The sequence below is a fragment of the Exophiala dermatitidis genome (assembly GCF_000230625.1).
Source record: "Exophiala dermatitidis NIH/UT8656 unplaced genomic scaffold supercont1.4, whole genome shotgun sequence".
Classification (NCBI taxonomy): domain Eukaryota; kingdom Fungi; phylum Ascomycota; class Eurotiomycetes; order Chaetothyriales; family Herpotrichiellaceae; genus Exophiala; species Exophiala dermatitidis.
In genome coordinates, this window is record NW_008751649.1 from 1,942,659 (window position 1) to 1,967,245 (window position 24,587).

A 24,587-nucleotide genomic window follows, 5' to 3' on the forward strand; every position below is an offset into this window, starting at 1 on the left:
AAAGTCGACAATCTCAAAGTGGAATCTTCAGACGCCGCTTTAACGTGCCACACCAGCATGGGCAGCCGTACAGAGCGGCAACATATTTTGTTGAATCGAGGTATACCATGGACTCCAACGTCAAGGTACCCTCTCTCTCTCTCACAAGGACAATCGCCTGGGAACCCTGAGCATCCAGCTGCTTGATTCGGATCAGTCATTATTGCAAGATTATTGCACTCCGACACCCTGGGCCGACCTCAGCAATCTCTGAAACTTGAAGCTGGGGGTGGGGGTGGGATGTCGGATGTGGGATGTGGGAGGATCCAACTTCCGGCTCATCGAGTTCGAGGATTGGAGTGATGGGCACGGTGGATCGAGACCTCTGGGTCTTGTGGGCTCCACTTGAAGACGACAGTTCCGACTTGTCTACAACAACATGTGTTGATATCGCAACAATACCAGTGTTCCAGTCCTCATATACCGGGGTTTCCCCCTGGGGTCCCGGACCTCCATATCGAGGACTACAACGTTGTGGATAAGTGGAGACGATTGCGGTCCATGGGTACTCTTCCGACATGTGAGGGTCATCGGCAGTGGGCCTACAAAAGGGCAGTCATGCCATGGAACCGTTGAGTAGGGGTTTGGTTAGAACCACATGCCTTTGTGGATCGGGTTACAGTATTCTGAAACATAGTCCGCTTGCCAACAGGTCTGTTCTTTGGGGTGCGAAAGTGTCGCCATTAGTGTCGCCATCGATATCATGGCGTCTGAAAGCAAGACTGATGTCCTCATTGTCGGAGCCGGGCCGGCAGGGCTCATGATGGCGAATTGGATGGCTCATTGCGGCATCGATGCACGCATTGTCGACAAGAGAGGCACCAAGGTATGTTTCGGAAATGTCAAAGAGCGGTCTCTACTCACCAATCCGTTGCTACCTAGATATTCAACGGCCAAGCAGACGGGCTAGCGTCTCGCACACTGGAGATTTTTGATTCTTTTGGGTTCGGCCATCGAGCCTGGATTGAATCGAACCATCTGCTCGAAATCTGTCTGTGGAACCCTGATGAAAACGGCGTCATCCAGCGAAATGATCGGATCCCCGACACGATTCCTTGTATCAGTCGTTTTCAACAAGTGGTGCTGCATCAAGGTCGAATTGAGCGTTTCTTCCTGGACTCCATTGCCAGCAAAAGTGATATCAAGGTCGAGCGAGGTGTTATGCCTACCAGCCTCAAGCTAGATGAATCTGTGGCCGAGGATCCTGATGCTTATCCCATCACCGTCACTCTACGGCACCTCTCCGAAGAGGACGCAACACCGAAGCAGAACGCCACGTTACCCAACGGCTCTGCAGTTGCAGACGGATTGTTTCGGAGCAATTTATCTCCTGACGACACGGAGGAACTGATCAGAAAGGCTGAGCTCAACAGTAAAGCCAACACGGAAGAAATTGTCAAAGCAAAGTATGTCTTGGGCGCAGATGGGGCTCATTCGTGGGTCCGACAACAGCTGGGATTCAAGCTCGAAGGAGATTCCACAGACTACGTCTGGGGTGTTATGGACATCATTCCCATTACCGACTTCCCGGATATTCGCATGAGATGCGCAATTCACTCCGCCAGCTCAGGCAGTGTGATGGTCATTCCTCGAGAAAATAAGCTGGTCCGTCTCTATATCCAGCTCACGACAACCGGGGCAGAAAAGGCAGGCAAATTCGATAGATCGACGATCACCCCAGAGTTAATCATACAGTCGGCTCAACGGATCATGGCGCCGTATAAGATAACGTATCGTTATTGCGACTGGTGGACTGCATATCAGATTGGCCAGAGAGTTGGCACGCAGTTCTCGGCCAAAGAACGCATCTTCCTTGCCGGAGACGCTGTCCATACGCACAGGTAAGTCCTCCTGTTCGTCAAAGCACATTCTGATGAAAGCGCTCACCGTTATCTCACCATAGCCCCAAGGCAGGCCAAGGAATGAATGTCAGCATGCAAGATGGTAAGGTCTTCAAAACGGTTATCCATAAACACCCAGCTGATGTTCGCCAGCGTACAACTTGGGTTGGAAGGTGGCTAGTGTCGTCAAAGGTACTGCAAATCGTTCGATTCTGAAAACCTATCAGTCAGAACGGCGGCGTATCGCACAAGACCTCATTCGATTTGACCATAAGTTCTCGAGATTGTTCTCGGGCAGGCCGGCCAAGGATGTCATGGATGAAGAGGGCATCAGCATGGCCGAGTTCAAAGACGCATTTGAGAAAGGCAACATGTTTGCCAGTGGCACCGGTATGGTCATTGACCCTTGAAATGAAGTATGTGCGCTGACTAGGCCCAAGCCGTTGATTACGGCTCCAGCATGATCGTTGCAAAGCCGGGTGATTCGGCTGAACAGGGAGATGGTTCAGACGTTGCCATCCACAATGACGCATACAAGGTTGTTAGCAAGCCGTCTCTAGCCAGCAAAGTGGAAATTGGCAAAAGAATGGCGAGTTTCAAAGTCCTTAACCAATCCGACGCCCGACCGTCGCATTTCCAGGAGCTACTTCGCAGCAATGGGTCCTGGAGGGTCGTCATCTTCCCGGGAAATCTCTTGAGTCCTCGACAGGCGCAGAGATTTGCAGACGTAGGAAAGGCACTGGGCGCGCCGAACTCCTTCCTCCGACGTTTCACACCTGCAAATTCCCGGTATGATGCAGTCATCGAGTTGCTAGCCGTCCACGCTGGTAACCGCCAGAAATTGACCATCTTCGACTTCCCCGAAGTGTTCCGTCCTTTCGACGATAAAGATGGTTGGGATTACTGGAAGATATTTGTGGACGACCAGTCCTACCACGAGGGCCACGGACATGCTTATGAGAATTATGGCATCGACCGCGAAGAAGGCTGTGCCATCATCATCCGGCCAGACCAGTACGTGTCATATGTGGGACTAATGGACGATTATGATGCCATAGATCGCTTCTTTTCGAACTTCATGGTGGAGCAGCAACAGAGACTGGGAGACCTGGGTGCTTCTGATGTGCTACAGGAAGCCCAAATTGTGGCAAGGAACCCAGAAGCGATAGCAATCCCCAAGGCCATCAACAATTCGACGAGCCTGGTGGCCGTGTAGGCACAGCATAGCCATCAGTTGCAGACCATGCATTGCCGTATAGGAGGTGCAACGCGCTGAATTTCCCAGTCTCAATACGAATGCACGTACAATGAATGAAATACAAGATCATCTGTGCAGAGCTCTCGATCACGTTGTTTCTTAGAATAAAAGTTACCTCATTGTAGGCCCGACAGGAAAAGGGGCAATGGGAAAGCGGCAACAGCTGCGTCCGAATAAAGGATTCGGATTCGGCATACTTTCCCCGGATTGTGTTCCTGCGCGTCCGTGTCAACGACCACTGTGTCTACGCCGACGGTGCAGTGTGGCATTGACAACTGCGAGCTTGAAGTCCACGACAACTCAACGCTTCTCGACATTTCACGTTCGACGATTTGGACCCGAAGGCTAACGCTGTCAACGTACTGTCAATGTCTCTCCACGAGGTCTGGCAAGCAGCGGCAAGCAGCCCGTTCCAGCCTGCGGTTGGTAAGGACAGCCAGCTTTTTGTAGGCTTGTTCCTGCTGCTCATCGGTGAGTACGCTCTGTGCGACTGAACTATGTATCAAAGCTTACTGTGGCAGGTTTGATTTTCACCGGCCTTTTTGGACTAAGTACGATACCTTTGGGTTCCCATGCTCTTTTCCAGCGTGCTAACTGTTTGCTAGATCGATCACTACTCTCAATCCCCTTGTACGGAATTCCTGCGTCTCTGGCGTTCGGGTATGTCCACTCAAACCACAAGAGGTTCTATGCATACTGACACCCGCGCAGTATCGGGGCCGTCTACACAATCTGTGGCTTTGGGGTATACGTTTGAAAGCGCTCCAACAACACCCACCTCGACTTTGGAAGGATACACTGTTTGACGCTAGGGAAAGCCGGATTCCTCCTCTAATCTAATGGCCGATCGTCCTGTCTTCACCGCCATCTCCACGTCAGCGAGGCAGTTGCATTCGTTACTCCGCTGTATCGCTTTCTCCCCACGGGCAGAGGTCCAAATCACACATAAAGGCATCCGATTCTCAGTGGAAGAAGCACGAGTAGTCCAAGGGCTGACATTTCTTGACAAAGCCTTGTTTTCGACATACACTCTAAACCTTGATGATGAGCAATCCCTGCCAGCGTTTTCCATTTCCATCGTTGCGCTTCTCGAGACGCTACAGATTTTTGGAATCGCAGAAACGAACTCCTCGCGCAACCCATATGGTGGCTTCTCGTCCTCGTATGGAAACGCATTCACCACCCCAGCGCTCGCGTTGGGAGGGACATGTCGCATCTCGTATCAAGAACCCGGGGCTCCCCTCACAATCACGATCCAAGAAGGATCCGTCACGACCACGTGTGAGATGAACACATACGAGGCTGCCCATGACGCATATGAGGATGACGGCGGGATCCCACTGGACCGGACCGCTCTGTGTTTGAGAACCATCATGCGGAGCACTTGGCTGTATGATGCCTTGACCGAGTTATCCGGAACGAACCCCACAGCCCTAGTGCTGAATGCTTCGAACCGGTCTCGTCCTTATTTGGCTCTCGAAGGTGAAGGGGGTCCATTCGGTGACAGCACGGTGGAATTCATGCCAGAGGCCAAGAATGACCCTGCACCAAGTGGGACCCGCGGTCAGAAGCAGCCGCTTGTCACCGAAACGTTCGCCGTCATGCCGCCCCCGGGGTCGTCCAACGGGAGATTGAGACAGCGATATAAATTCGATATGGTCAAGAGAGCCGGCAGAGCAATGGCGTTGGCGAGCAAAGTCAGCGTCCGTCAGGATCGTCAAGGAGTATTGAGTCTTCAGTTTATGATCGACCTTGGAGACGGGGCCAACGCCGGCGGCGGCCGTCGAGATGACGCTGGTGCTGCTGCTGCCGCAGCCGTGACTGCTCCGCCTCTGACGCCCGGAAGTGTGGCTTTTGTCGACTTTCGCTTTGTTCCCTTGCTGGGTGACGACGACGACGACGATGAGGAGGAGGAAGATAGTCAAATTGGGGCCGAGAGTGAGGAAGAGGAAGAGTAGCTCCCAACCAAGATCTACGGCTACGTCAACTGCCTAGGCACCTTCTTAACAATCCGAAATGGTTGTTGTGTTCAAATCGGCTCAGCAATCTCCTACCTCTGTCTCAAGCTTATCTCGCGTGCGATTCTCAACGTTGCATTTTCTATTTTCAAACATTTTCTATTTTCAACCATTTTCTCCTCGTGGTTCTTACATTTATTATATTGTGCTGTGGTGTCCACATCCCGGTCCCCTGCCGCGATAAAATAAAGCGAGAGCTGCTCCCGGTGTGGCTGCCGGTGTGGTCATAGTACGAGTGGATTTTGTTGGAACTTGAAAGTTGTCGAATTTTTTCTATGTGAATCTCCAAGTCTGCTTTTCTCCCCTCCCACTCGTTTGTCTTTTTTCAAATTATAGATATTAGGTCTCAATAGTGGTAACTTGAATGTACATACGATATATAAATGTGTGCGTGCATGCATACATTCATACATTCATACATTTATATATAGATACAGGATGTCGATATACTAGTATGCATACATATATGTGTACAGATGGATATACATACTTATATTCTACTGTAGTTGTTAAGCCTCGCACCAGCACTATTATACTTACCTAGGTAGCCTTCCTCCTCTACAATTAACAATTAGATATGGAGCAAGAAAAGGGAAAGCAAGAAAAGGAAGAGGCTGAGAAAGAGAGAGCGCCACAAGAAGCGAGAAACAGTATTTGTAAAAGTAGCTGGCTTTTCTATATCTATCAAGTCTCAGATGGTCAAGGCATAGCAAGTCATGTATGTACATGTTCATTGGGTTAAGAACACATGCAACTGTATATACAAAAAAAATCCTACCTAAGTAGGTTGAATATATCCATTTCTCTTTCATCGGGTAGGTCCTGTATGCAGTTTTCGTTCTTAATGTCCAGCCGCCGGTCGAGTTAACTACAGTGTAGTCAGGGGCTTCCTTTTCTCTCCTCCGCCCTGCTCTCGTCGGAAATGGCGGGGTTTGTGGTCCCCAATGGTTGGGTGGGTGGGTAAGGTAATCAGCGCACTGGGACACATAGTGCGCGTCGTCTGATTCTTCATGGTAAGGTATGGTAAGTTTTAAAAGTTCCAGTCGTCAATTCGTCCGTTGATTCGTCAAGGTATCTTATGCCATTGCATTCAGCGCCTTTGCGTGCCGCCGCACTCCAGGTAGATCTGGAGGAAACCATATTCGCCATTTCGTCGCTCTGTTCATCTGGCATCGCTGTCTTCAAGTTGCACGCATGAATCATGAGGGCAAACCACCCCTGCCAGTGAAGCACCCATTGATGGGGCCGGGTTTGGACGGATGACAAGCCGTTGGGCCGCTCCATAATTTGGTACGATTGTTGTGCCCAAGAAAGGGTGAACTACCCCGATCGGAATGGCCGAGATGTGCTGTCCGTATCTGATTGTAGAAGCACTTTTGTTGCTTCCTGTTCTTGGTTCTGCCGACATGTGGTGTGGCCACTGCAAGACAGAACGGCTCTCAAATGACGAGGAGAGTGCCGTATCGTACTCCTTTCTTGCAGTCAACCTTGTATCAGTGGACAGGGCTGGTCATTGACGTGAACTGCTTGAGGTATCCACACGCCACCAGTACAGCACTCTGTTTCAGGTATCCTGACCAGGGAAATCTGACTCACGTTGCGAACTGCAGCAAGTACTGTAATGCTGTTGCAGGCATCTCAACTGGACAGGACACAGGTCGTCTAGCCAGCTGTTCGAGCCGGAAAGGGCACGGAAAGGTCTTCTGACACTTCCCGAAGGCCGCTCGTAGACTGATCCGGCTGTGCTTTTGTGATTTAGTCCCATAGGTTTTCAACGACCGTTTCATCCTTTTTGTCCGACTGGTCATCCTTTGCCTTATCGCCCTCGCCTTCACTCTTACTTTCCTCTTTTGGCTTTTCCTCTTCCTCCTCCTTCTCACCCTTTGCCAACCCCTTGAAAGGAGCAGCAACAGCGATAGAGTAATTCTGCGCAGCTTCGACGGAGCAAGCAATAACATCTTTTCCCACAGCTGACCATCTTAGATCCCATATTGTTTCGCCATCCTGAGAGAAGTCCCGTTGTAGGGTAGCGGAAAGATGTGGTAGCTGTGCGAGGAACTTGTGGACTCCATGCAGTTTCAGAACTTGGACCGTCGAATCGGCCACCGAGAAGGAAATAGTCATTTCATCTTTGCGTCTTGACCGCTCCCACTTGGCGATGCTGTTGGCAATCAGAATATGGCCCTCTCCGCATGGATCCGCCAACCCTTCAGGTGGGATGGCGGCATCACCAAAATCGACCGAATCCGACAGAAAATTCAGGTAGAAGTCGTCCCCATAGGCAGTCAACACCAAAAGTTCAGGCCTGTACATAGACACCGACTTACAGCCGACATCGATATGCGACCTGGGGAACCCGACATAGGCGTGGACTCCAGGACTCGACTTGAGCGCCAGGGGAACCAAATTCGTCCCGCCGCTCATGCGTCCGTGGTCATCGCCATGCTTACCTGCCAATCCTTCGGCAATCTTTTGTTCATAAACCAAATCGCACCAACCGTTGCCTATATGACACTTGAGCACGGTCAGGGGACCGAAACTGTGGATGAAATGGATATACTGGCTGGGCCATTTCTTCTGTCCCACGGCGATCGTTTCACGCTCGTTGTGGAAAAATGGGGCCCAGTTTTTCTCAGCCATGGCTCTTTCTTTCTGGCCATTGATACTCAGAATGGTGGTGACGTTGGAAAATGGGCGGAAAATGTACATTGCCCTGATGGCGGTCTTCAGGTCGCTGAACATGTTGAACACGACAATTGGTTCGGCGTCGTCGACTCCATCTTCGATGATGATCCTGGGATCCTCGGGTCCGTAGAACCCACCGCCCTCCTCATAGGGAGCGGGAATGTTGAAAGTGAGTGGGAAGGTCATGTCGGTGCCACGCCATGAAATGGTGTAGTTCTTCAGCTCGTTCCACTCCTCGTCATAAAGCTGGCCTCGCAGAAAACTGATGGCCGGCCAATGCTTGACACCTTTGTTGTAGAATATCACTCTCGTCACGCTCAGGAACACTTTGTAATCCTCGAGCCACACACTGGATCCAGACAGCCTGGCCCATGTTTTCGCTACTGCATCTTCAAAGGGGCCTTCCTTATCCATCCCCAGATAATCGATCATCGGGTGACCTTGCAACGCAGTCGCCATCTCAACGAGATCGTCCTCCAGATATAAACTGGTCTGCACTTGTAGCTGGCCCTCATATCTTAACTCGTCGCACGATCGTTGGCCTGCTTTGCCATCGTTGAGAAACCCGGAAATCGGTAAGGTTTGGAGTTCACCGTATTCTTCAGCCGTTGCAGGTCGGTCCCGTGTGGGAAGCCATGACTTGAATACGTTAACATTATCTCCAATGAAGACTCGCAGTGCCTTACCTCTATCGACTCGACTGATGACAGTGTCCGTAAACAAACCAGGATAACGACCGCCGCAATCAACACCCTCACAATCCTGCGCCGGTTGTAGCCGCGCTGCCACATGGGAACGGGTCCGGGTTCGTGGTCCTTCATGTTTGTATATGGCCAGCTAGTCGCAAACCGTGGCTCCAATGCACTCTTAAATGTCGATCTTCATATCTCGGGAGTATCACAATAACACCGGCGGGGAGACAAGGAAATGGTGGCTTGTAGGACAACTCGGTCGACCGAAGAAGGCTTCTAGGATAATCGAACGCGTCTGCACAGGCTCGTTGTTCGCAGAATAGTTGTAAGTTGAACGAACCCCTGTAAGTCCCGTGAAAGCAAGGATGCACCAGCAATCAAACTTCAAGAATGTCAGCCCTTGAGGCTTCGCCTTCTGGTCAGCTGGGCGGCCCTGGACTTTCAATCATCATGATAATTATAAATGAATAGGTACTGACCCCCTGTGCGGTGCGGGCGGGGGGGCGGTTTTTCAGATCATCTTCTTTCCCCTAGGTGCCTGCGCAGGATCGCTCCACCATCCGCCTAGTGCACATTGTAAGAGATTGGTGCAGTCCAGCCTCGGGCTAGGCCAAGGAGAGTGCGGGTAACGGTGCCAGCCAGCCTCTGTTTCTGCATCGAGCCCGGACACGCTCGCCTAAAGGTACTTTGGACACTATTAGCGAGCTGCTGCATGGCGGACGTAGCGGACATGGCCATGAATCTTGGGACACGCCCCGAGCGCCAAATGTCTCAGTGGGCAAGTTAAGCTGTAGATTTAGGCTTTATCGCTAATCTGGATATAGCATCCATCATTGTATGCTGCCGTTATTGGCACTCCGCGCGGATGATTCGCTGTGTGTTCCGTGCTAACAACATTAGCGCGTCTGCTAAGCCGGAAGACCAGCCGTTTCTCACCCCCTTGATCCCCGTCCAAGTTTGACAGATAGGGGGTGTATCAGCGTCGCCGTTGGAGCGTGGGAGCAATAATAATCACGCCCTGGCCGTGGCCATCGCAACAAATCGTAAGGGCCACTTTCGGTCGAGCAGTGCCTCGTATCTGTTGTCCATTAGGGTCTAGATAAATAGATAATACAGTGATGCTGTGAGGACTAGACAACCTCCATATCCGCAACACAGAAAACCCCCGTCGTCAATCTACAAGATCCAGGGCTGAAACCTCGGCCTGCTGAATATCTTGTCTTTCCACCCCACGCCAAATCTCGTACGTCAACACAGTCATGTCCATATAGGTGAGCATGAGCCTGTATCTGCGACTACTTCCGGTCGCCTGCCATGACTCAACACTCGAAGGGGTCTCCCAGGCGCTGGATTCAATGCTTATCGCGGAGCCGGGCTCGGTATCAGAATCAAAGGATGGCCTTTTGCGTTTCAGTCTATGCTCACTGATATCGTCTCCGCTGCCAGGGGCTTTCTCGATGTTCTGCACTCCGGTGTAGTCTTGGTCAGGCACAGATTCCCTGACAACAATGATATTGGGATCAAATGTGGTCGGAACACCATCGACTGTATTGTCCACGCCCCATTTCACGGGAGTGTCAGGTCGGTGGTTGCTAGGGTGAGCCTCTCTCTTCGAATGGCCCTGAATCGGGGAGGTGGCGATACCCAGGAGCGGCAGGGATGGTCGAAGCCTCCTCGCCTCTTGCTTCTGGGTAGGCAGAGTCCAGTCCACCCTGAGACCCAATGTGCCAGTCTTGTGACTTTTGGTCAATGTGCAGATGGCACATCGCCCTAGTTGAGAGGCTACAATCACCAACCCCAGTTCAGGGATGTGTTGCATCATATTAAGCCTGTCGAGGTGAGCCTGCCTTGACTCCTCGATTTCCCGCGGCAAGATCTGCTTGAGGATGTTGGCACAAAAAACATGCGCACTATCAGCCTCTGGAGCCATGATAAGCCTCAGGTTCGAGGCACTGCATTGAAGAACAGGTATAGAAGGCGGTGTCGCCTCCAGGTGAGATTTGCTAACACTGGAAAATCGGAATTTCGACCTTGTATCATAAGTCCCGTGGCCGAAACGACCGAACCCTCGCACATACGACTCGCCGCGCTCGTCTATGTGGCTCATCGCTTCTTGGCTGTTGTCGTGGCTAATATCCGCCTGGCCTGGAGCTGTGGATAGAATCAACGACATCGTGTTGCCTTGCTCCCCTGGTGAACTGGACCGACCTGAATCTGGGATGTTGTGGGAGACTGCCGATTCAAGGTCCCCGTCATCCGAGGCTATGGCAGTCGAGGAGTCTGACGAGGATGTCTCCGCTTCGAGAAAAGCAAATACATCACCATCTGCATCCGACTCAGAGGCCTGGATCTGCATGACTCCTGTGCCCTGGTCGGCTGTTTCGTGTTGCGAGTACGGCGATTCTGTTATCGAGGGCATGTCGGCCGAGCTGAACGCATCCGCCACTGTAGCGAACTCGTCCAGGGTTACATCATCATCATGAATATCGCTTTGGTCCATATCTGACCACGATCCGGCACTCTCGTGGTCATCTTCGTCGCCGCTGTCCTCCTCGAAGGGGGTATCTACCGCTGGGAAAGCAGCACTGTTGCCTGGCGTACGGACTCTAACAATGTGAGTGATATCGTAGCTTTCCCCAACATGACCGTGATACTGGGGAGCCTTGAAGTGCCCACAGAATTCGTCCATGGTCTCAGCCAGTCGGAAAGCTCGGGGATCGAGGGCAGCGACAAGCCAGCCTCCTTCACGTCTGCGGAAGAAGGCAGACCGCGATCTTTTCTCGGCCAGATCCCACGACTTAAAGCACTTGCCCTGCCAAATCTGCCACATCTTCATCTCACCTCCAATATCGGTACTCAGGAGCCACTTGCCTTCCACATCCAGATCGGAATTTACAAAGGAGATGCTCGGGACGTTGAAGTCGTGTCCGTCAATGCCGCCAAGTATGATTTTGTAGTTCTTGTTCCGCGGTGGAGGGAACTGGTTAGACCCGTCGCATTCCCACTCCTGCCATTCCAATTGCCTCGTGTTTCCATTGTCCTTGGATGTTGCGTCCACAGGATCGTCGCCACCGCTATCAGCAACTTCGTCCTCGACCGCTTTCTCTATCTTCTCCTCAGTCCCTTTCTCCTCGCCTTCTTCCGTCAACGCGAACGCAAAAACAGTGATCTTGGAAGAGGGATCTCCGGTCTGAACGTGGTAGGCAGTATTTGCGGATACTGCAATCATGCGAGCTTGGGTGTGTATACTCAGACCCCAGGCTGATTCATGCACCCACTGAGCAAAGAACTCTCTCACTTGCACGCGATCATTCCGGAGGGCAGGGCAGTACGTATACGACCCGTTTCGTATCGCCTCTTCTAATGACTTGGTATAATAGGCAGTAACATTGCCAGAGTCTGTTGCGCAAAGTAGTATCTCCTGCGTCCCGAGGTCGCCCACAATCAAATGATTAATATCATGCGGTGAGCGTGGATCAATATAACCTTGCGCATCCGGGTTTGCCAGGGTAGGCAAGATCATCAAACAAGGCACTCGGCCGAGCCGCTGGAAAGGAAATTCTGGTTTGTACACAACAATAGCATTCCGAGTGGCAATGAAATAGAGATTGTAGCGTTGTGACAGGGCGGTCAAATTGTTTCGCCAATAGGCTATAGGAGGAGGATAGAATATGCCATGGTTGGAAAACCTGTCCTCGCCTGCCTCCACGTTGGTCATACCAACATTCACCGATTCGAATGGTCTAGGATCAAGATCCATGTTGGCTTCGATTAAGTGCTTTTGAACGCTTTGTGCGGGATTAGCATCGAACCGCTGGGACTGAAACAGGTATTGCTGGCAATTAGCCCAACTCTTCAACTCATCCCACCGTTTTGCTATGTCTTGGAGTATGCACAGTCAGGGCACTGACATCTCAGCTCAGCAAGCAGACTAAGAGGGTTTGAGCTCGTCGGGAGGTCGCTCTGGGACACGACGCTGGTGGGATGTCATGAGAGCAGTTAGGCGGATCGGGCTCTTCGCATCAGGGCCCCTGGAGACGGTAAGCGAAGTCGCGATCGGGGTTTGCGTAGTATATAAAGGGACAGAATGACAAGTCAAATATTGACAGCTCTACAGAAGCGAGCGTCTACTGAGCAAAAGGAACCAGACGTACGTACGACGTGACTCTGGAGATGGTGGTTGTGGTGTGGTTCAAGTTAGGACACGCCAAATGACGCAGCCAGCGCAGGTTCAAGACACAGAATCGCGGCGATTCACGGCTCAAAAACCACCAATCTTTTAGCAACAATTCAACAGTCGTATTGCTGTCGCTTGTTCTTATTGCTGGCATCGTATTTGGGCGAGCCGAAGTATATCCCGGGCAACTATCGTTTCATCCTCGACCGAATACTGCAAACGCCACAACATCCCCTCGTCCCTGGCCATCCGCCGGTCCTATGCATCAACTGCGGACCGGTCTCCGCAAGTAGACGGATACTGAACAGGTCTGCCAAATTATTGTTGTTGTCCTACCTTGGGTCAGGTGCAGATTGCGTTACACGGCAGCAAGCGATCTGATGCGGAACTGTCTGACCCAACCGTCGCTGCCATCCACGAACTCGATCGTTCCTTTCTTTTTTCCCTTTCCCGGGCTTCGGCAACGCCACAATGGATTTACTTGCTACAGTCCGCAAGGAAGGCTCGCGGGGTGGCCGCGGCGAGTTCAAATGGTCCGATGTGCAGGCTTCCTCCCACCGTGAGCATTATCTGGGCCATTCCCTGATGGCCCCAGTGGGCCGCTGGGCAAAAGGTCGCGATCTCAACTGGTACGCTAAAGCCAGTAGCGACGCAGATGGAGATGAAGACGCCGCCGCTAAGGCTGCAAGAGAACGCAAGGAAGAGATCCAACGAGTGAAACAGGCTGAAGAGGATGCAATCGCGCGAGCCCTTGGCTTGCCTGTCGCACCCCGGAACAACCCCAACATGGAAGAATTAGGCGCCCACCGCGAGGTTGGAAATGTTTTGAAGGGGGCCACAGAAGAGAGTGAGGCCACAGGCTCGCGGGGTTTGGGCTACGGGCGCAATACAGGGGTACCAGAAGCCCAAGGGTTGGAACCGGCAGTTGAACGATTGGAGGGCACTGGGCGCGACCAGGGTAAAGAGCTGCAGTATGCATTGAAGGAATACAAACGACGCCACGGCGGGGAGAAGCGTCGAAGCCGCAGTCGAAGCCGAGATCGCCATCGAGATCACGATCGCAGGCATAGGCACAGAGAAGACGGTCACCGAAGGAGTCGTCGCCGGTCACCGTCAACGGAGAGGGATCGCCATACACATAGGCGGTCAAGATCGCCCTCAATTGAACGACACCGCCACCGACGGCGAGAGAGATCAAGGAGCAGATCTCCTGGGCATCGGCGCCATGATAGATCGCGCAGTGAGCGTGACAGCGAAAGACGACGCGAGAGACATTGAAAAGCCATGACGTTACATTGCATCTGGACATACTACCCAAAGCGTAGACCTAGGGATGCATCAAAGACATCGGTTTCGACATCTCCTATCTCAACATTGGCAAGATTTGAGGGCCGTCCCGCACTTGGACCCTGCTTCGCAATATCGGCCGATGCGCTGGTTTCTGCAAACTCCTCGAGCTCTTCACTCACAGTCTTCAGCTTCTCCTTGACGCTAGCAACTCCCTCCCACCCGACAATGTGCCTTGCTGGTGGATTTTCATGGCCGCCTATCGCCGTAAGGGCATGGACGGTTTCGGCGAGCAACTTCTCCGTGTGGGCATCACTGAGAGGAGGATAGAGGCTGACCACTTCATTGCGGCTTAGCAGATAGGGCCCGCTCTCCCTTTCAGCCTCGGAAGACGGGGTGTGTATTTCATGCCCTGGTGATTGCGGGTACTGTGCGCGTATGCCAGGTAGTCGGTTGAGCAGACCATCCAGAATCCCACGAAACATGGGGGCCGTATGGCCCGATTCGCGGGCGTATTCCTTCATGGGCGGCGCCGAGGTGATTTTGTTGGTCAGGATGCCAATTTCCACGCTGGACTGGACAATGGTCAGCTTGATGTTGAAAGGAGCAATTTCATACGCCATGCTGTCGCATATGCCTTCCAGCGCCCAGCCCGCGGAACAGTACATGCTCAACCCGGGAGTTCCCAGATGGCCGTGGATGCCTGTGAGCACTATTATATGGCCGTTCATCTTGGATCGCATCTCCGGGATGACGGCCTTGATGATATTCAGGGGCCCGAAGAAGTTCTTCTCGAATTGGGCGCGCACAAGTGACAATGTTTGCTGACTAGTGGAGAGCTCCTCGACCGTGCCCACCACCGCCTCACTTGTACAACACAACAAGATGTCGATCTTTTTGAATGTATGCACGGCCTCGGCCACTGCTGCTTGACATTGATAAACGATTCTGCAGCTTGCTAATTAATCATGGGGTGCCCTAAGCAGAGCAGCAGGACAGGACAGGACGCAAGAGCGTAGGAAACGACATATGTAATGGCGATGGAATGCATACCTGATGTCGAGTGGGATGATCTTCATGCGATCCTTCCACCCATTCTCCCGTACAACCTCGGACAAGAATCGTTTGAACTGCTGACTCCGGGGGCTGTCGCTCTCAAATTCGGATTGATTGATTCCAGACACGACGTAGTCGCCATGATCGAGGATCTGGCGTGACAATGAAATGCCGACGGGAGAATCCCCCGCGGTAATCAACCACACTCGGGGCGCATTATGTGTAGGGAATTGAGGCGTAGGCGTGGGCACCGACCCTCCTCCACTGGCCATGGCAGAACCTTAGAAATGGTCCATACTCGTGTAATCAACCGGACATGCTGTTAACTTTGGTGAGGCGAGCAATGTTGATTTGAGGATGCCATCAAACAAATAGAAGCATCACACTCTCGGCGACGACGACATTCAATGCTCTCTGTTCTTCAAAGTTGGATGCTGCCAAGCAGTTCGGCGCTTCACCTGCCGAAATGCTCTAATGAGGCTCCGACCCGGATCATCATTAATCCGACAAGACCCTTGCCATTACATTATTGCGGAATCGCATCCAACTTGAACACCATTTCTCCGCCGACCGCTGTTCTCCAAGGTGTTCTTTATCATTTATACCTGGGCTGTCAAGGATCGCGAGACAACGCACTCAAGATGCCGGAGACCAGAGCAAGCGGCTCTCAAGCCGCCGCTCCCGGACAGGAAGAAGGGCGCAAAGTGAGAACAAGCAATTCCATATCGATTAGTTTCACGAGCTCTACTGACCGGACATAGTCCATGATGCAGTCCCTCCTTCAAGGCCTTGCCATCTTCATGCTTACCCAGTTCGTCATCAACCAGTTCTTTGGTTCCAAGACGCAGACTGGCACCGGCAATTCTGCACCTCCGCAAGCCAGCATGAACTTCGACAATCGAGCCGACATGACCGCGTTGACGAACTATTCTGCCATCCCGTACAACATTGCCCCCATCTGGCCGGATGACAGCGTTCTCGATATCCAAGTCTATGTTTCCCCGAAGCCCGACGTTGGGTCGCCGTCGAATCTCCCGAAAGACACTCTGGTGGTCAACGAGAAGGGGTTCAAGATGGGCAATTATTCCGAAGACCGGGAAATCCAGACCAAGATCGCGATTCCCGAAGAGGTTCAGCACAACGGGACTCTATGGGCTCACTTCTTTGTCGGCTTGAGTGGCAGCCAACTGGACCCGACGGCGGCGGACTATGACACGGCCAAGGCGACGCATTTCAAGCGCGCTCTGAACCATTACTTCCCGAAGAAGAAGACGCGCAAGCTGAAGAATCTGCTGGACAAGAGCGAAACGACCGAGTCTGAACCCGGAGAGCCACAAGCGCAAGGCGTGCAAATCGGCTCATACTATCACCCCAATTTCACGGTGGCCGTGGTGCCCAACACGGGACTGCAGAACTGGCGGCAGATGCACCCCGCGATGCGCAAGAACATTGTCCTGGAACCTACGGGCGCACGTGACGCCTCTGGCATGAACGGATGGTACTACCCGGTGGTCTTCCTTAACACGTTCTGGCAGCTCCGGTCGCAAATGACAGAGCTCAACGACACGGTCAAACAAATGCCACTGAACATGAAGCTCTATAACCTGGCCAATTGGAAATATTCGCTTCTGGCCAGCGTCGACGAAGGGATGAAGCAGAACCAACAGCAAGCGGCGCAAGGGGGTCCATTACCAGCGGGCGGCGACGGCAGCGAGTTCGAAAAACTGAAAGAAGTGCTCCTCGACACCAATGCGTATCTGCTGGGCACGACGTTCGTCGTGAGTATCTTGCACATGATCTTCGAAGGGCTGGCGTTCAAGAACGACATTTCACATTGGCGCAAGAAGAAGGACAACGTGGGCACGTCGGTGCGCACGATTTTAGCGAATGTCTTCATGCAGACGGTCATTTTCTTGTACTTGCTCGACAACTCGGAGGGCACGTCGTGGATGATCCTGGCGGGCCAAGGGTTCGGCATCCTGCTGGAAGCCTGGAAGATCACCAAGACGGTCAACGTGCGACTGCGGGAACCGGGCCCGGACTCGCGCTTCAAGTTCTTGCCCTATGTCGTCGTCTTCGAGGACAAACACAAGTTGACCAAGAAGGAGAAGCAGACCCAGGAGTACGACCAGATCGCCTTCCGGTATCTGTACATTGTCGCCGTGCCGCTTTTGCTCGCCTACGCCGTCTACTCGCTCATCTACGAGTCCCACAAGTCCTGGTACAGCTTCGTCATTGAGACCCTCGTCGGCTCTGTTTATGCTTACGGGTTTCTCATGATGGTCCCCAGCTTGTACATCAACTACAGACTCAAGTCGGTCGCTCATATGCCCTCCCGCGCCCTGTTCTACAAGTTCCTCAATACTTTTATTGATGACTTGTTCGCCTTTACCATCCGTATGCCCTTCTTGCATCGTCTCGCCACCCTGCGTGATGATGTCATCTTTTTCGTCTGGCTCTACCAGAAGTGGGCCTACAAGGTCGATTACTCGCGCGTCAACGAGTTTGGCCAGGGCGGCGACGAGAGTGACGAAGACGACGAAGACGAAGATGAAGACGAAACCGAGAACAAAACCAAAGCCGGGGACAAACAAGCCAAAGACAACAAGAACCAACCCCTTGCCGGCCAGGACACCAAGCAGCTCAAACCCACCGCTCCGATCGCCAGTGCCAGTGCCACTGGCGCAGATACCAGCGCTGCGCCGCTGAAGAGGAAGTAGTACAAGCAAAAAGGGAGATAGCGCCGTCGTTGTCAAAACACCCCAGTGACATGTTTTCAGCCATCATCATCAGTTGCTGACTACTCGGACGCCTGGTCGGCTTCCTGCAGCTTATATATGCAGTATCTACCTGTGTCTATATCTATGTCTGTCGATATATCATGATATTGCTCGCTTTGGTCCAATGTATCAGGTATTGAAGGCATATGGAGGGTTTGGGCCCCAACTACAAGAATAGACCGGGCCGGGTCGAACCAATGTATCACGACTTGGAGGCTTCTCTGCGTAGACGAACAAAAAGAATAAAATCCCAGTCTTATGTTCATCCCGTACGCTCATGTTCAGGCTTGATATCGTGGTGAGAGCAAACTCGTATGGTTGGTTGGTTCACACCACAAAGTATTCAAGGCACATAGAATGAAACCCTGGGACACCGCCGGATACGGTCGCTCATCCCCCCTTTGCTTCAGTGACGCACACACCTCGACTCCGGTGTACTAGTCCTCGGGAGCTTCTTTCCTCTCGTATCGTGTACATTGTCCTTTGTCCTCCCACCTTGCCGCCATTCCAACACAGGTTATCTGCCCAAGGCCCGTTTTCTTCTGGTGACAACTCACGCTAACACAGCGGCATGGCGGCACGAAGTTGGACCATCCGGGGGGTAGAAAAACCAGCGCAGAGATACTGTAAATAAACCACTGAAGACCCACCTGTGAATTGTCTGACCGGTCTACTCATCTGCATACCTGGGACTCGGGTTTCCGTAGGGTAAATCACAACCCCAAACACTGATGTACATTTCCCACGCAGAAGACCCACCTTGACCCCACTTGCACGGGATCTCAAAGAATGCTCATAACCAGGCGTCCAGCACAGTTCGCCTGTCGGGCCGCAAAAGAAGCAGACCAAGTCTTAAACAAGCGTACCTTGAAGGCCGCCAGGTCCTCGAACTTCAGATTGCCTTCATAAGGACAGCTCAACTCTGAGAAGTGTGGGCCCTGTGCCGTGACCAAGCCGGATAAAGGCATAACTGACGGTTGTAACCAGCCGATGGGCACCGTACGTACGGATTTTTGGTTGTCGCATCCTAGCCAACAAAAAGGCCATTCATTGGGTCGATCGTACCCATCCATATACCGGGACGGCGGATTTCGTCGAGGCACTGAAGGGCTGTGCTCATGCGTGAAGAGCGAAGTATGTTTGTCTCTTCGTGATGACTCATTGCTAAAAGCTGGGGGTTGGTTGGCAAATCCCCGTTTTCAGGAATGGTAGGTGGCCTAGTAATAGCGGTACTCGCTTAAGCCTCTTGCCAAAAATGTCGATCCTGGTCCAAGTCAGTTGTACTTCCCAGGGCTGTGTCCCGTTTTGCTTTCGGAGGTTGAGTGGGAGGCTTTTTTCTTTCCCGACCGAGAGCTCGCCTCAACGATGTCTCGCAGCTTGAGTCGACATAATCGTCGGTGCCCTCGGCCGCCGCCTGTCCTGGATATATTTGAATGACTAATAGAATGAGTCCCGCCGTGGGATGACAACAATGTCCACCTCAGCCTGATGTCGATTTGGAAAATTCCTTGTCCTCGCATTGGCGCTACGGCACGGCATTTTCTGAGTGATCAGTGCCGGATCTGTCTTACCATGGGCTCGTCTTTCCAGTGTGGAGGCTTACAAGTACTGGCATACTTAGTCTGCGTCAAATGCTGGCTCATCGCCGGAGGAAGTTGTGATGTAGCTGTTCACTGGTTGCCAAGGTTTGGAAAACCGGTGAAATGTCGAACGTCGAGAGTGAGGTAGATGCGAGCTAAGACCTACCGGACTGATTGGCTGTTACGGGCAGCCCTGAATGGTCAATTCCCCTGTCGCCAGAAAGCGGCCGAGGGGCCAACGGTCCCTCGTCCTTGGTGCGATGTCTCTCCACTCGACATCTCTGCAGGTTGCTCGACAACGTAGGTACATTTAGGTGTGACACTGGATGCTGCTAATGCTTAGTCGAGCCAATGACGACAGGTGCCATTGTTTCGGGCGGCCACCGGCGACTTTCTGAGATGGAGGTGTCACCCGCGCTTCTGAGGTGCGAGTCGGGCTCCGGCTTGACAAGTTTCCAAAGGTATTTTGCAAAGATCCGACAACTTTTTGGTCGATCCGATGCCCCTGCACCCGGCCATGTTGTACAACAACTCTAGCAGAAAGCGAGCTTCTGACAGGTCTCGCTAGACAGCTGCGTATGAGAATCGGTAAACCGACCAGAGCCTGGCGTTGTAGTGCTTTGCTGGCTCACATGGACGATTCCGACTTGACGGCGGGAGCATGCCTGGCGACCATTGCTTGTGGCCGGAGCTAGTTGCGGTCAAGGTACGAGGCATCCACTAATATTCGCGGGTACCAGCTGTCCTGCAGCATGCCCTAAACTGTGCGTATAGTTGTGCAAACCTTAGGGCCTTTATTTTACATGCAGTCTCACTCTCGGCAGCGCTATGTCGATTAGCTCAGATTCGTTTGCTGGAGACGTGATGCACGATAAGCCCCGTGCTATATGATCTGCGCCGGTGGCTAACGTTTGTTTTTCTTTTTTGCCTCAAGGAGAATGTGCTGATTCTTCGCTGGATGATTTCTGGAGGCACCCCTTGTCACAGCGCAATGCTCCTCTTTAGCTGCATTTCTGCCGCTGTCGATCAGGCCCTTCAAAAGCGGACGAGATTGGCCAAAAGTGAGCTCCACTCCTGTGCAGCCAAAAGACGTAGAAGACAGACCACGGTCAGGTCAAATTCGCTCTGAAAGCACGTCAGCCAGAGTGTATTGAATGCGTCCGCTTTTGGACCCACAGAGGAGGTCCTGAGTTGTCTCAATAGTCTGCCCAGTGCTAGTCGAGAAACGACGAGTTGGGAAGTAGTCTGACGAGTGTATGACCTTCTCAATTCAAGACAGTGGGGGTGTATCTCCCGCAATCCGCATGCTCGCATGTGGTGCCCTTCTTGTACAGCTGCAAGATGTTGCGGACTCGAAGACTTACTTGGCACAGCATAAGTGCAGCAATACCAGTGAGTTGCTGGCACATAGATAGAAGTGATCGCGGCTTTCATGGTTGGTTGGCATGAATTGGTATGCGTATGCCGATTGAGCGAAGCGAACAAGGTCGTCCTCAGATTTCCTTCGATTCCTTGTGGGGAGCTGGAAGAACAAGGGAAATACAGTAACGTTGCCACCAAATACAGCGAGCATGGAGGGAAACCTGAGTTGGTGAATTTGTGAAAGCTCGGAAGCAAGTTGCAGTTGCTCTTCACGATGGCCTTCAATGTTGGAGGGGTTGCGGCGGTGTAGTCGCTCATAGGCACATTGCAGAGTTGAGGAACCCGCGAGAGCAAAACATCGTGACGATCGGCAACGTATGAGCTGGAGTGAGTGGTAGATACCCTTGGATACTCCTCGACTGCGCCGTTAAACCCCCGCGACGAGGAGGAAGATCGACAGTGGCCCGAGCCTGCCATAGCCCGCAGCGAGAAGTTTCGTAACGTCTTTCGCAAGTCAAGCCCCGTAACAGCACGGAGACCATTGCAAAGGTCCAATACCATAGAAAAGGTAAGAATGTGCGCAGGTGCCATGGAAGATTTAGAGAGTGGAGCCGGTTCACCGCTGCAATGATGCGTGCCCTGAGACCCCAGGGAATCTCTTAGGATCGCTGCGCAACTTCAGTTCCAACGCGTCCTGACTGCCCTCGCAGTCGGTCAATAGATGACCAGCCGGCACTGAATTTTGGCTGTTTCATTATCACGTCCGTTAGCTTCTGCCTTCCGGAAGGGGGCTTCGTAACTGCAATGGAAGTGTCCTTTGCAACTCGCGCACCGAAAAGCCTGACCGGCAAAGGCTTGCCGGTTCAGGGTAGATTGTGAAGAAGTGGGTCATGCAAGCCGCCCTGGATTCACCTGGCATCCTGCAGACCTATACAGGCTCGTATGTGGCCTGTCAACATGTATAGTGGAGCACGATCGCCCCTACAACAATCTTGAGTACGGGGGCCTCTTGACAAGGGATTTCAGAATCGCCAGAGAGAGGACGCCGCGTCGAAGTGCCATGATGAGTGGCCCGGTCGTATGTTTGCCAAGAGAGGAGGGGAAGCATTGAGACAAATCGTTCCGTCTGAGTCTCGGAATCACAGTTTTGAGCAGAAGATCGGCTTCTTCCTACAGTTGCCATGGTGGTGAGCTGAGGGCCACAGTACCCCGCGTGGAGAGTCCAACAGACACCAAGCAGGACGAAGAGGAGGAGGACGATGAGAGTCGGGAGGCAGTGGTTGGAAATAGCGGAGTGCCAGTACCAGTGGAAAACGGTTAGACTGCTGGTCCTGCCACGTGGGAGCAGCAGCGGCTACTGCACAACAGGACTAGGCCGCGACCGGTAGCATTGAACTACTAGTACTAGTAGTACTACTAGTATCTCTAAGTACGTAGATAGACACCTATACAGGACTAGGACCAACCTAGTAGGTACCTAGGTATGTACTGTACTACTAGTACCCAGGTAGCGAAGCACTAGTACTAGTAGCAAGGAAGGTACAGATGTTTCGACGCACTAGCAGGGACACTGCGCAGGACGGAAGTCAAGGGCAAGCGAGCCATCACTGCAGCACAACATGAAGGTCACTCGAAGTCGTACTCAACCACCAAGGTCCGCCTCACACGTCATTTCGTTGATCAATGTCAGGTCCGCAGTCAGCACCACCATGTGACTTCCGTTCACCCATCCCGCCAACCATATCTCCACAACAGCGGCTATATTCCATGTAGAGGGTTCGCCTAGGTATCCGCATTCCGAAGTCGACAGGGGAGCCTCCCAGTTCTGATGACCTCTAGCATTTGATGTGGAGGTGTGACTTCCTGTCCACGTTAAGTCAATAGGTATGGGGGTGCAACAGCGAGAAGGTAGCATACCAATAACTGTGCGTCGAATCAGTCGCGACGCAATTGACGGTCTTGGTTTCGTGACTTGCTGCTTTGCCTTATATGGATCTCGGCACATCCGTCACACTTTCTGTGGTAGCAGTTGACGTTTGGGCAGTAGTCATGTAGTTTAGGGTTGACGGTGTGGCACTGGCAGCATTTCCAGCCGTTCATGGGGCCCATTTTCTTTTTCTTTTCCGGCATCTTGTGACAGCAATATATGGGTGAAGGAGATAGACGAACAAGCTGTACAGCTGATCGAAGGAGATCAAGGTGGTTTAGTTGTGAGAGAGTAAAGAAAGGGATGAGTGGGTAGTCCCAGCCCGGCAGAGTGTTTATATGATGCCCACAGCACAAGAGGAGGGATACTGAGCGTAATCCGGACTCAGATGGTTCGCCTGAAAGCCCTGAAATCATGGCACTGTAGCATCATAGCCTGCTGAGGATCTGCCTGGTGGTCTCCATCGAAGGCGACGGACAGGAATCAAAGACGAATCAATCTCGTGCACCGCGCAGCCAGGGATTGCATTTTGGAGGCGGAGGGCCTGGATGGATGGATGTTGGCAACGCTTGTAGCATGAGGTACAGTCGCAGATTGGACATGAAAAGTAATCTGCAGATGAACTGGCCACCAGTTAGAGATCGAAAGCCCGCGCCTCCATCGTGGTGGCGGATATTCTGCTGCGGCATTTGCACCTGGGACTTGTGGCAGCGAGGATGGTGGCCATTCTTGACGGGCCAGGGAGGTAGCGAACCGCTGTTCATGTTGCCTGTCAATACTTACTGTTGGGTCCCACTCGTGGGATGAGCCACATTCAACGGTCGTTCATCTGAGGCGAACTCCCGGTATTCTGCCATTATCACAGTTCAGTATGGTGGCTGCCTCGGACTCCACTCAGATGCAGCAAGGCACCCTGCTGAGCGTGTTTCAGAAGCTGGCGGGCGCCGGCACAGAGGATGATCTCCCTGATAATGTTTGCAATATGTCAGTTCACAGAATATTCAGTGCTTTCTTTTGGGCGCTGATTGGGCTGGAGATGAGCGGAGGGTCAAATGCACACTGGCTGGCCGAGGGCAGACCTCGTATTCCAGGCAGCATCACGGGTCAGCCCGTAGGCGTGCTTCGCGTCAAGATGTCCGAATGCCGCAGTAGAGACTGACGGACACTGTTTGATCGCCAACAACGGACGCCCAGGTACGTCCCAAAAGTATTCATGGCCAGCCTAGGTGAACCTCGGTAGGTCCCAAGGGCAAAAGTCCGTCCTTTTGCTTTGCAGGGCTGCAGTAAATCATGCATTCTACCGCGTCCGGCGAGATAGAGCATGCTCCAACACCTTGGCAAGAAGCAAGGTTTCGTCGAACCGATCGTACAATTGCATCAGATCCTTGTCTTCCAGCGGCCAGGTCCCATTAAGCCGCTTCGAAACTTGTTGACCTACAAGACATTCAGTCAGGACAGGCTGTTCTGCGGCATGATAACGCGGGTACGTAAGTGACGGAGAATCATGGGAGAGTAGCATGCTGTCGAGCAACCGGTGAGTTTTGCCTTACGGAAGTTGGAGGCTCATCATCATTCATTTAATTGCACTCAGGCTGCACAGCAGAGCAGGCATCAAACTTGAAGCGGGCAAATAAAAGACTGCGCCAGTCTTGGCACGCCTCACACGCCAGACTCGCCAGATCACTGCCTACGGTATCTACCTACAGCCTGAGTAGTACTTTACCTAAGGTACTTACCCTTGTTGGTACTGGAACCCCGAACCTCACTCTTTGTTGTTGCAACACTGTATAAAGGCAGTCCCATACCGCACCCATGTCTTTCTAGATACCCGTGCAATGCCTAGTGCCCGCTGCTGCTGCTCCATAGTGCACTGTAGTCCCAGGTG

General features: G+C 52.5%; 9 protein-coding genes across 11 annotated transcripts; 4 read left to right on the forward strand and 5 right to left on the reverse strand.

Moving 5' to 3' along the window:
* Nucleotides 1-55: 55 nt before the first annotated feature.
* HMPREF1120_05018 (phenol 2-monooxygenase) lies at nucleotides 56-3,217 on the forward strand. The gene is made up of 5 exons (XM_009159172.1): nucleotides 56-865; nucleotides 922-1,880; nucleotides 1,943-1,983; nucleotides 2,034-2,270; nucleotides 2,321-3,217. The coding sequence occupies exons 1-5, from the start codon at nucleotides 743-745 to the stop codon at nucleotides 3,094-3,096; spliced, it is 2,136 nt and encodes a 711-aa protein (XP_009157420.1). The 5' UTR covers nucleotides 56-742; the 3' UTR covers nucleotides 3,097-3,217.
* Nucleotides 3,218-3,377: 160 nt separating this feature from the next.
* Nucleotides 3,378-5,692, forward strand: HMPREF1120_05019 (cell cycle checkpoint protein). The gene is made up of 4 exons (XM_009159173.1): nucleotides 3,378-3,609; nucleotides 3,660-3,689; nucleotides 3,744-3,798; nucleotides 3,850-5,692. The coding sequence occupies exon 4, from the start codon at nucleotides 3,978-3,980 to the stop codon at nucleotides 5,094-5,096; it is 1,119 nt and encodes a 372-aa protein (XP_009157421.1). The 5' UTR covers nucleotides 3,378-3,609; nucleotides 3,660-3,689; nucleotides 3,744-3,798; nucleotides 3,850-3,977; the 3' UTR covers nucleotides 5,097-5,692.
* Nucleotides 5,693-6,911: 1,219 nt separating this feature from the next.
* Nucleotides 6,912-8,662, reverse strand: HMPREF1120_05020 (uncharacterized protein; the record flags this gene model as incomplete). The annotated part of the gene is made up of 2 exons (XM_009159174.1): nucleotides 6,912-8,480; nucleotides 8,528-8,662. The coding sequence occupies 2 exons, from the start codon at nucleotides 8,660-8,662 to the stop codon at nucleotides 6,912-6,914; spliced, it is 1,704 nt and encodes a 567-aa protein (XP_009157422.1).
* A 1,042-nt stretch (nucleotides 8,663-9,704) lies between these two features.
* Nucleotides 9,705-12,293, reverse strand: HMPREF1120_05021 (uncharacterized protein; the record flags this gene model as incomplete). Its single annotated transcript, XM_009159175.1, has 1 exon — nucleotides 9,705-12,293. One exon carries the CDS (start codon nucleotides 12,291-12,293, stop codon nucleotides 9,705-9,707), a length of 2,589 nt encoding a protein of 862 aa, XP_009157423.1.
* Nucleotides 12,257-15,452, forward strand: HMPREF1120_05022 (uncharacterized protein). Its single transcript, XM_009159176.1, has 2 exons — nucleotides 12,257-12,362; nucleotides 12,457-15,452. Exon 2 carries the CDS (start codon nucleotides 13,182-13,184, stop codon nucleotides 13,986-13,988), a length of 807 nt encoding a protein of 268 aa, XP_009157424.1. The 5' UTR covers nucleotides 12,257-12,362; nucleotides 12,457-13,181; the 3' UTR covers nucleotides 13,989-15,452.
* HMPREF1120_05023 (short chain dehydrogenase/reductase) lies at nucleotides 13,981-15,490 on the reverse strand. Its single transcript, XM_009159177.1, has 2 exons — nucleotides 15,051-15,490; nucleotides 13,981-14,945 (listed from the first exon to the last, which is right to left on the reverse strand). The coding sequence occupies exons 1-2, from the start codon at nucleotides 15,323-15,325 to the stop codon at nucleotides 14,021-14,023; spliced, it is 1,200 nt and encodes a 399-aa protein (XP_009157425.1). The 5' UTR covers nucleotides 15,326-15,490; the 3' UTR covers nucleotides 13,981-14,020.
* HMPREF1120_05024 (uncharacterized protein) lies at nucleotides 15,487-18,105 on the forward strand. The gene is made up of 2 exons (XM_009159178.1): nucleotides 15,487-15,757; nucleotides 15,815-18,105. Exons 1-2 carry the CDS (start codon nucleotides 15,695-15,697, stop codon nucleotides 17,771-17,773), a joined length of 2,022 nt encoding a protein of 673 aa, XP_009157426.1. The 5' UTR covers nucleotides 15,487-15,694; the 3' UTR covers nucleotides 17,774-18,105.
* On the reverse strand, nucleotides 17,800-22,034 carry HMPREF1120_05025. Of its 3 annotated transcripts, none has more exons than XM_009159180.1 (3): nucleotides 21,608-22,034; nucleotides 20,590-21,521; nucleotides 17,800-20,538 (listed from the first exon to the last, which is right to left on the reverse strand). In XM_009159180.1, the coding sequence occupies exons 2-3, from the start codon at nucleotides 21,364-21,366 to the stop codon at nucleotides 20,449-20,451; spliced, it is 867 nt and encodes a 288-aa protein (XP_009157428.1). In that variant the 5' UTR covers nucleotides 21,367-21,521; nucleotides 21,608-22,034; the 3' UTR covers nucleotides 17,800-20,448. The 3 variants fall into 3 exon arrangements, with proteins under 3 accessions (XP_009157428.1, XP_009157429.1, XP_009157427.1); XM_009159181.1 differs by having other exon boundaries at nucleotides 17,800-19,375; nucleotides 19,437-21,521; XM_009159179.1 differs by having other exon boundaries at nucleotides 17,800-21,521.
* Nucleotides 22,035-22,090: 56 nt separating this feature from the next.
* Nucleotides 22,091-24,289, reverse strand: HMPREF1120_05026 (uncharacterized protein). Its single transcript, XM_009159182.1, has 4 exons — nucleotides 24,253-24,289; nucleotides 23,486-24,136; nucleotides 22,693-23,325; nucleotides 22,091-22,638 (listed from the first exon to the last, which is right to left on the reverse strand). The coding sequence occupies exon 3, from the start codon at nucleotides 23,116-23,118 to the stop codon at nucleotides 22,711-22,713; it is 408 nt and encodes a 135-aa protein (XP_009157430.1). The 5' UTR covers nucleotides 23,119-23,325; nucleotides 23,486-24,136; nucleotides 24,253-24,289; the 3' UTR covers nucleotides 22,091-22,638; nucleotides 22,693-22,710.
* Nucleotides 24,290-24,587: the final 298 nt, after the last annotated feature.

Coding starts and splice junctions, on each gene's coding strand:
- HMPREF1120_05018 (XM_009159172.1), top strand. CDS start 743: ATGGCGTCTGAAAGCAAGACTGATGTCCTCATTGTCGGAGCCGGGCCG. Junction 866..921: donor TCGACAAGAGAGGCACCAAG/GTATGTTTCGGA, acceptor GTTGCTACCTAG/ATATTCAACGGCCAAGCAGA. Junction 1,881..1,942: donor GACGCTGTCCATACGCACAG/GTAAGTCCTCCT, acceptor ATCTCACCATAG/CCCCAAGGCAGGCCAAGGAA.
- HMPREF1120_05019 (XM_009159173.1), top strand. CDS start 3,978: ATGGCCGATCGTCCTGTCTTCACCGCCATCTCCACGTCAGCGAGGCAG.
- HMPREF1120_05022 (XM_009159176.1), top strand. CDS start 13,182: ATGGATTTACTTGCTACAGTCCGCAAGGAAGGCTCGCGGGGTGGCCGC.
- HMPREF1120_05023 (XM_009159177.1), bottom strand. CDS start 15,325: ATGGCCAGTGGAGGAGGGTCGGTGCCCACGCCTACGCCTCAATTCCCT. Junction 14,946..15,050: donor ATCATCCCACTCGACATCAG/GTATGCATTCCA, acceptor AGCAAGCTGCAG/AATCGTTTATCAATGTCAAG.
- HMPREF1120_05024 (XM_009159178.1), top strand. CDS start 15,695: ATGCCGGAGACCAGAGCAAGCGGCTCTCAAGCCGCCGCTCCCGGACAG. Junction 15,758..15,814: donor GACAGGAAGAAGGGCGCAAA/GTGAGAACAAGC, acceptor GACCGGACATAG/TCCATGATGCAGTCCCTCCT.
- HMPREF1120_05025 (XM_009159181.1), bottom strand. CDS start 21,366: ATGGCACCTGCGCACATTCTTACCTTTTCTATGGTATTGGACCTTTGC.
- HMPREF1120_05026 (XM_009159182.1), bottom strand. CDS start 23,118: ATGATTTCAGGGCTTTCAGGCGAACCATCTGAGTCCGGATTACGCTCA.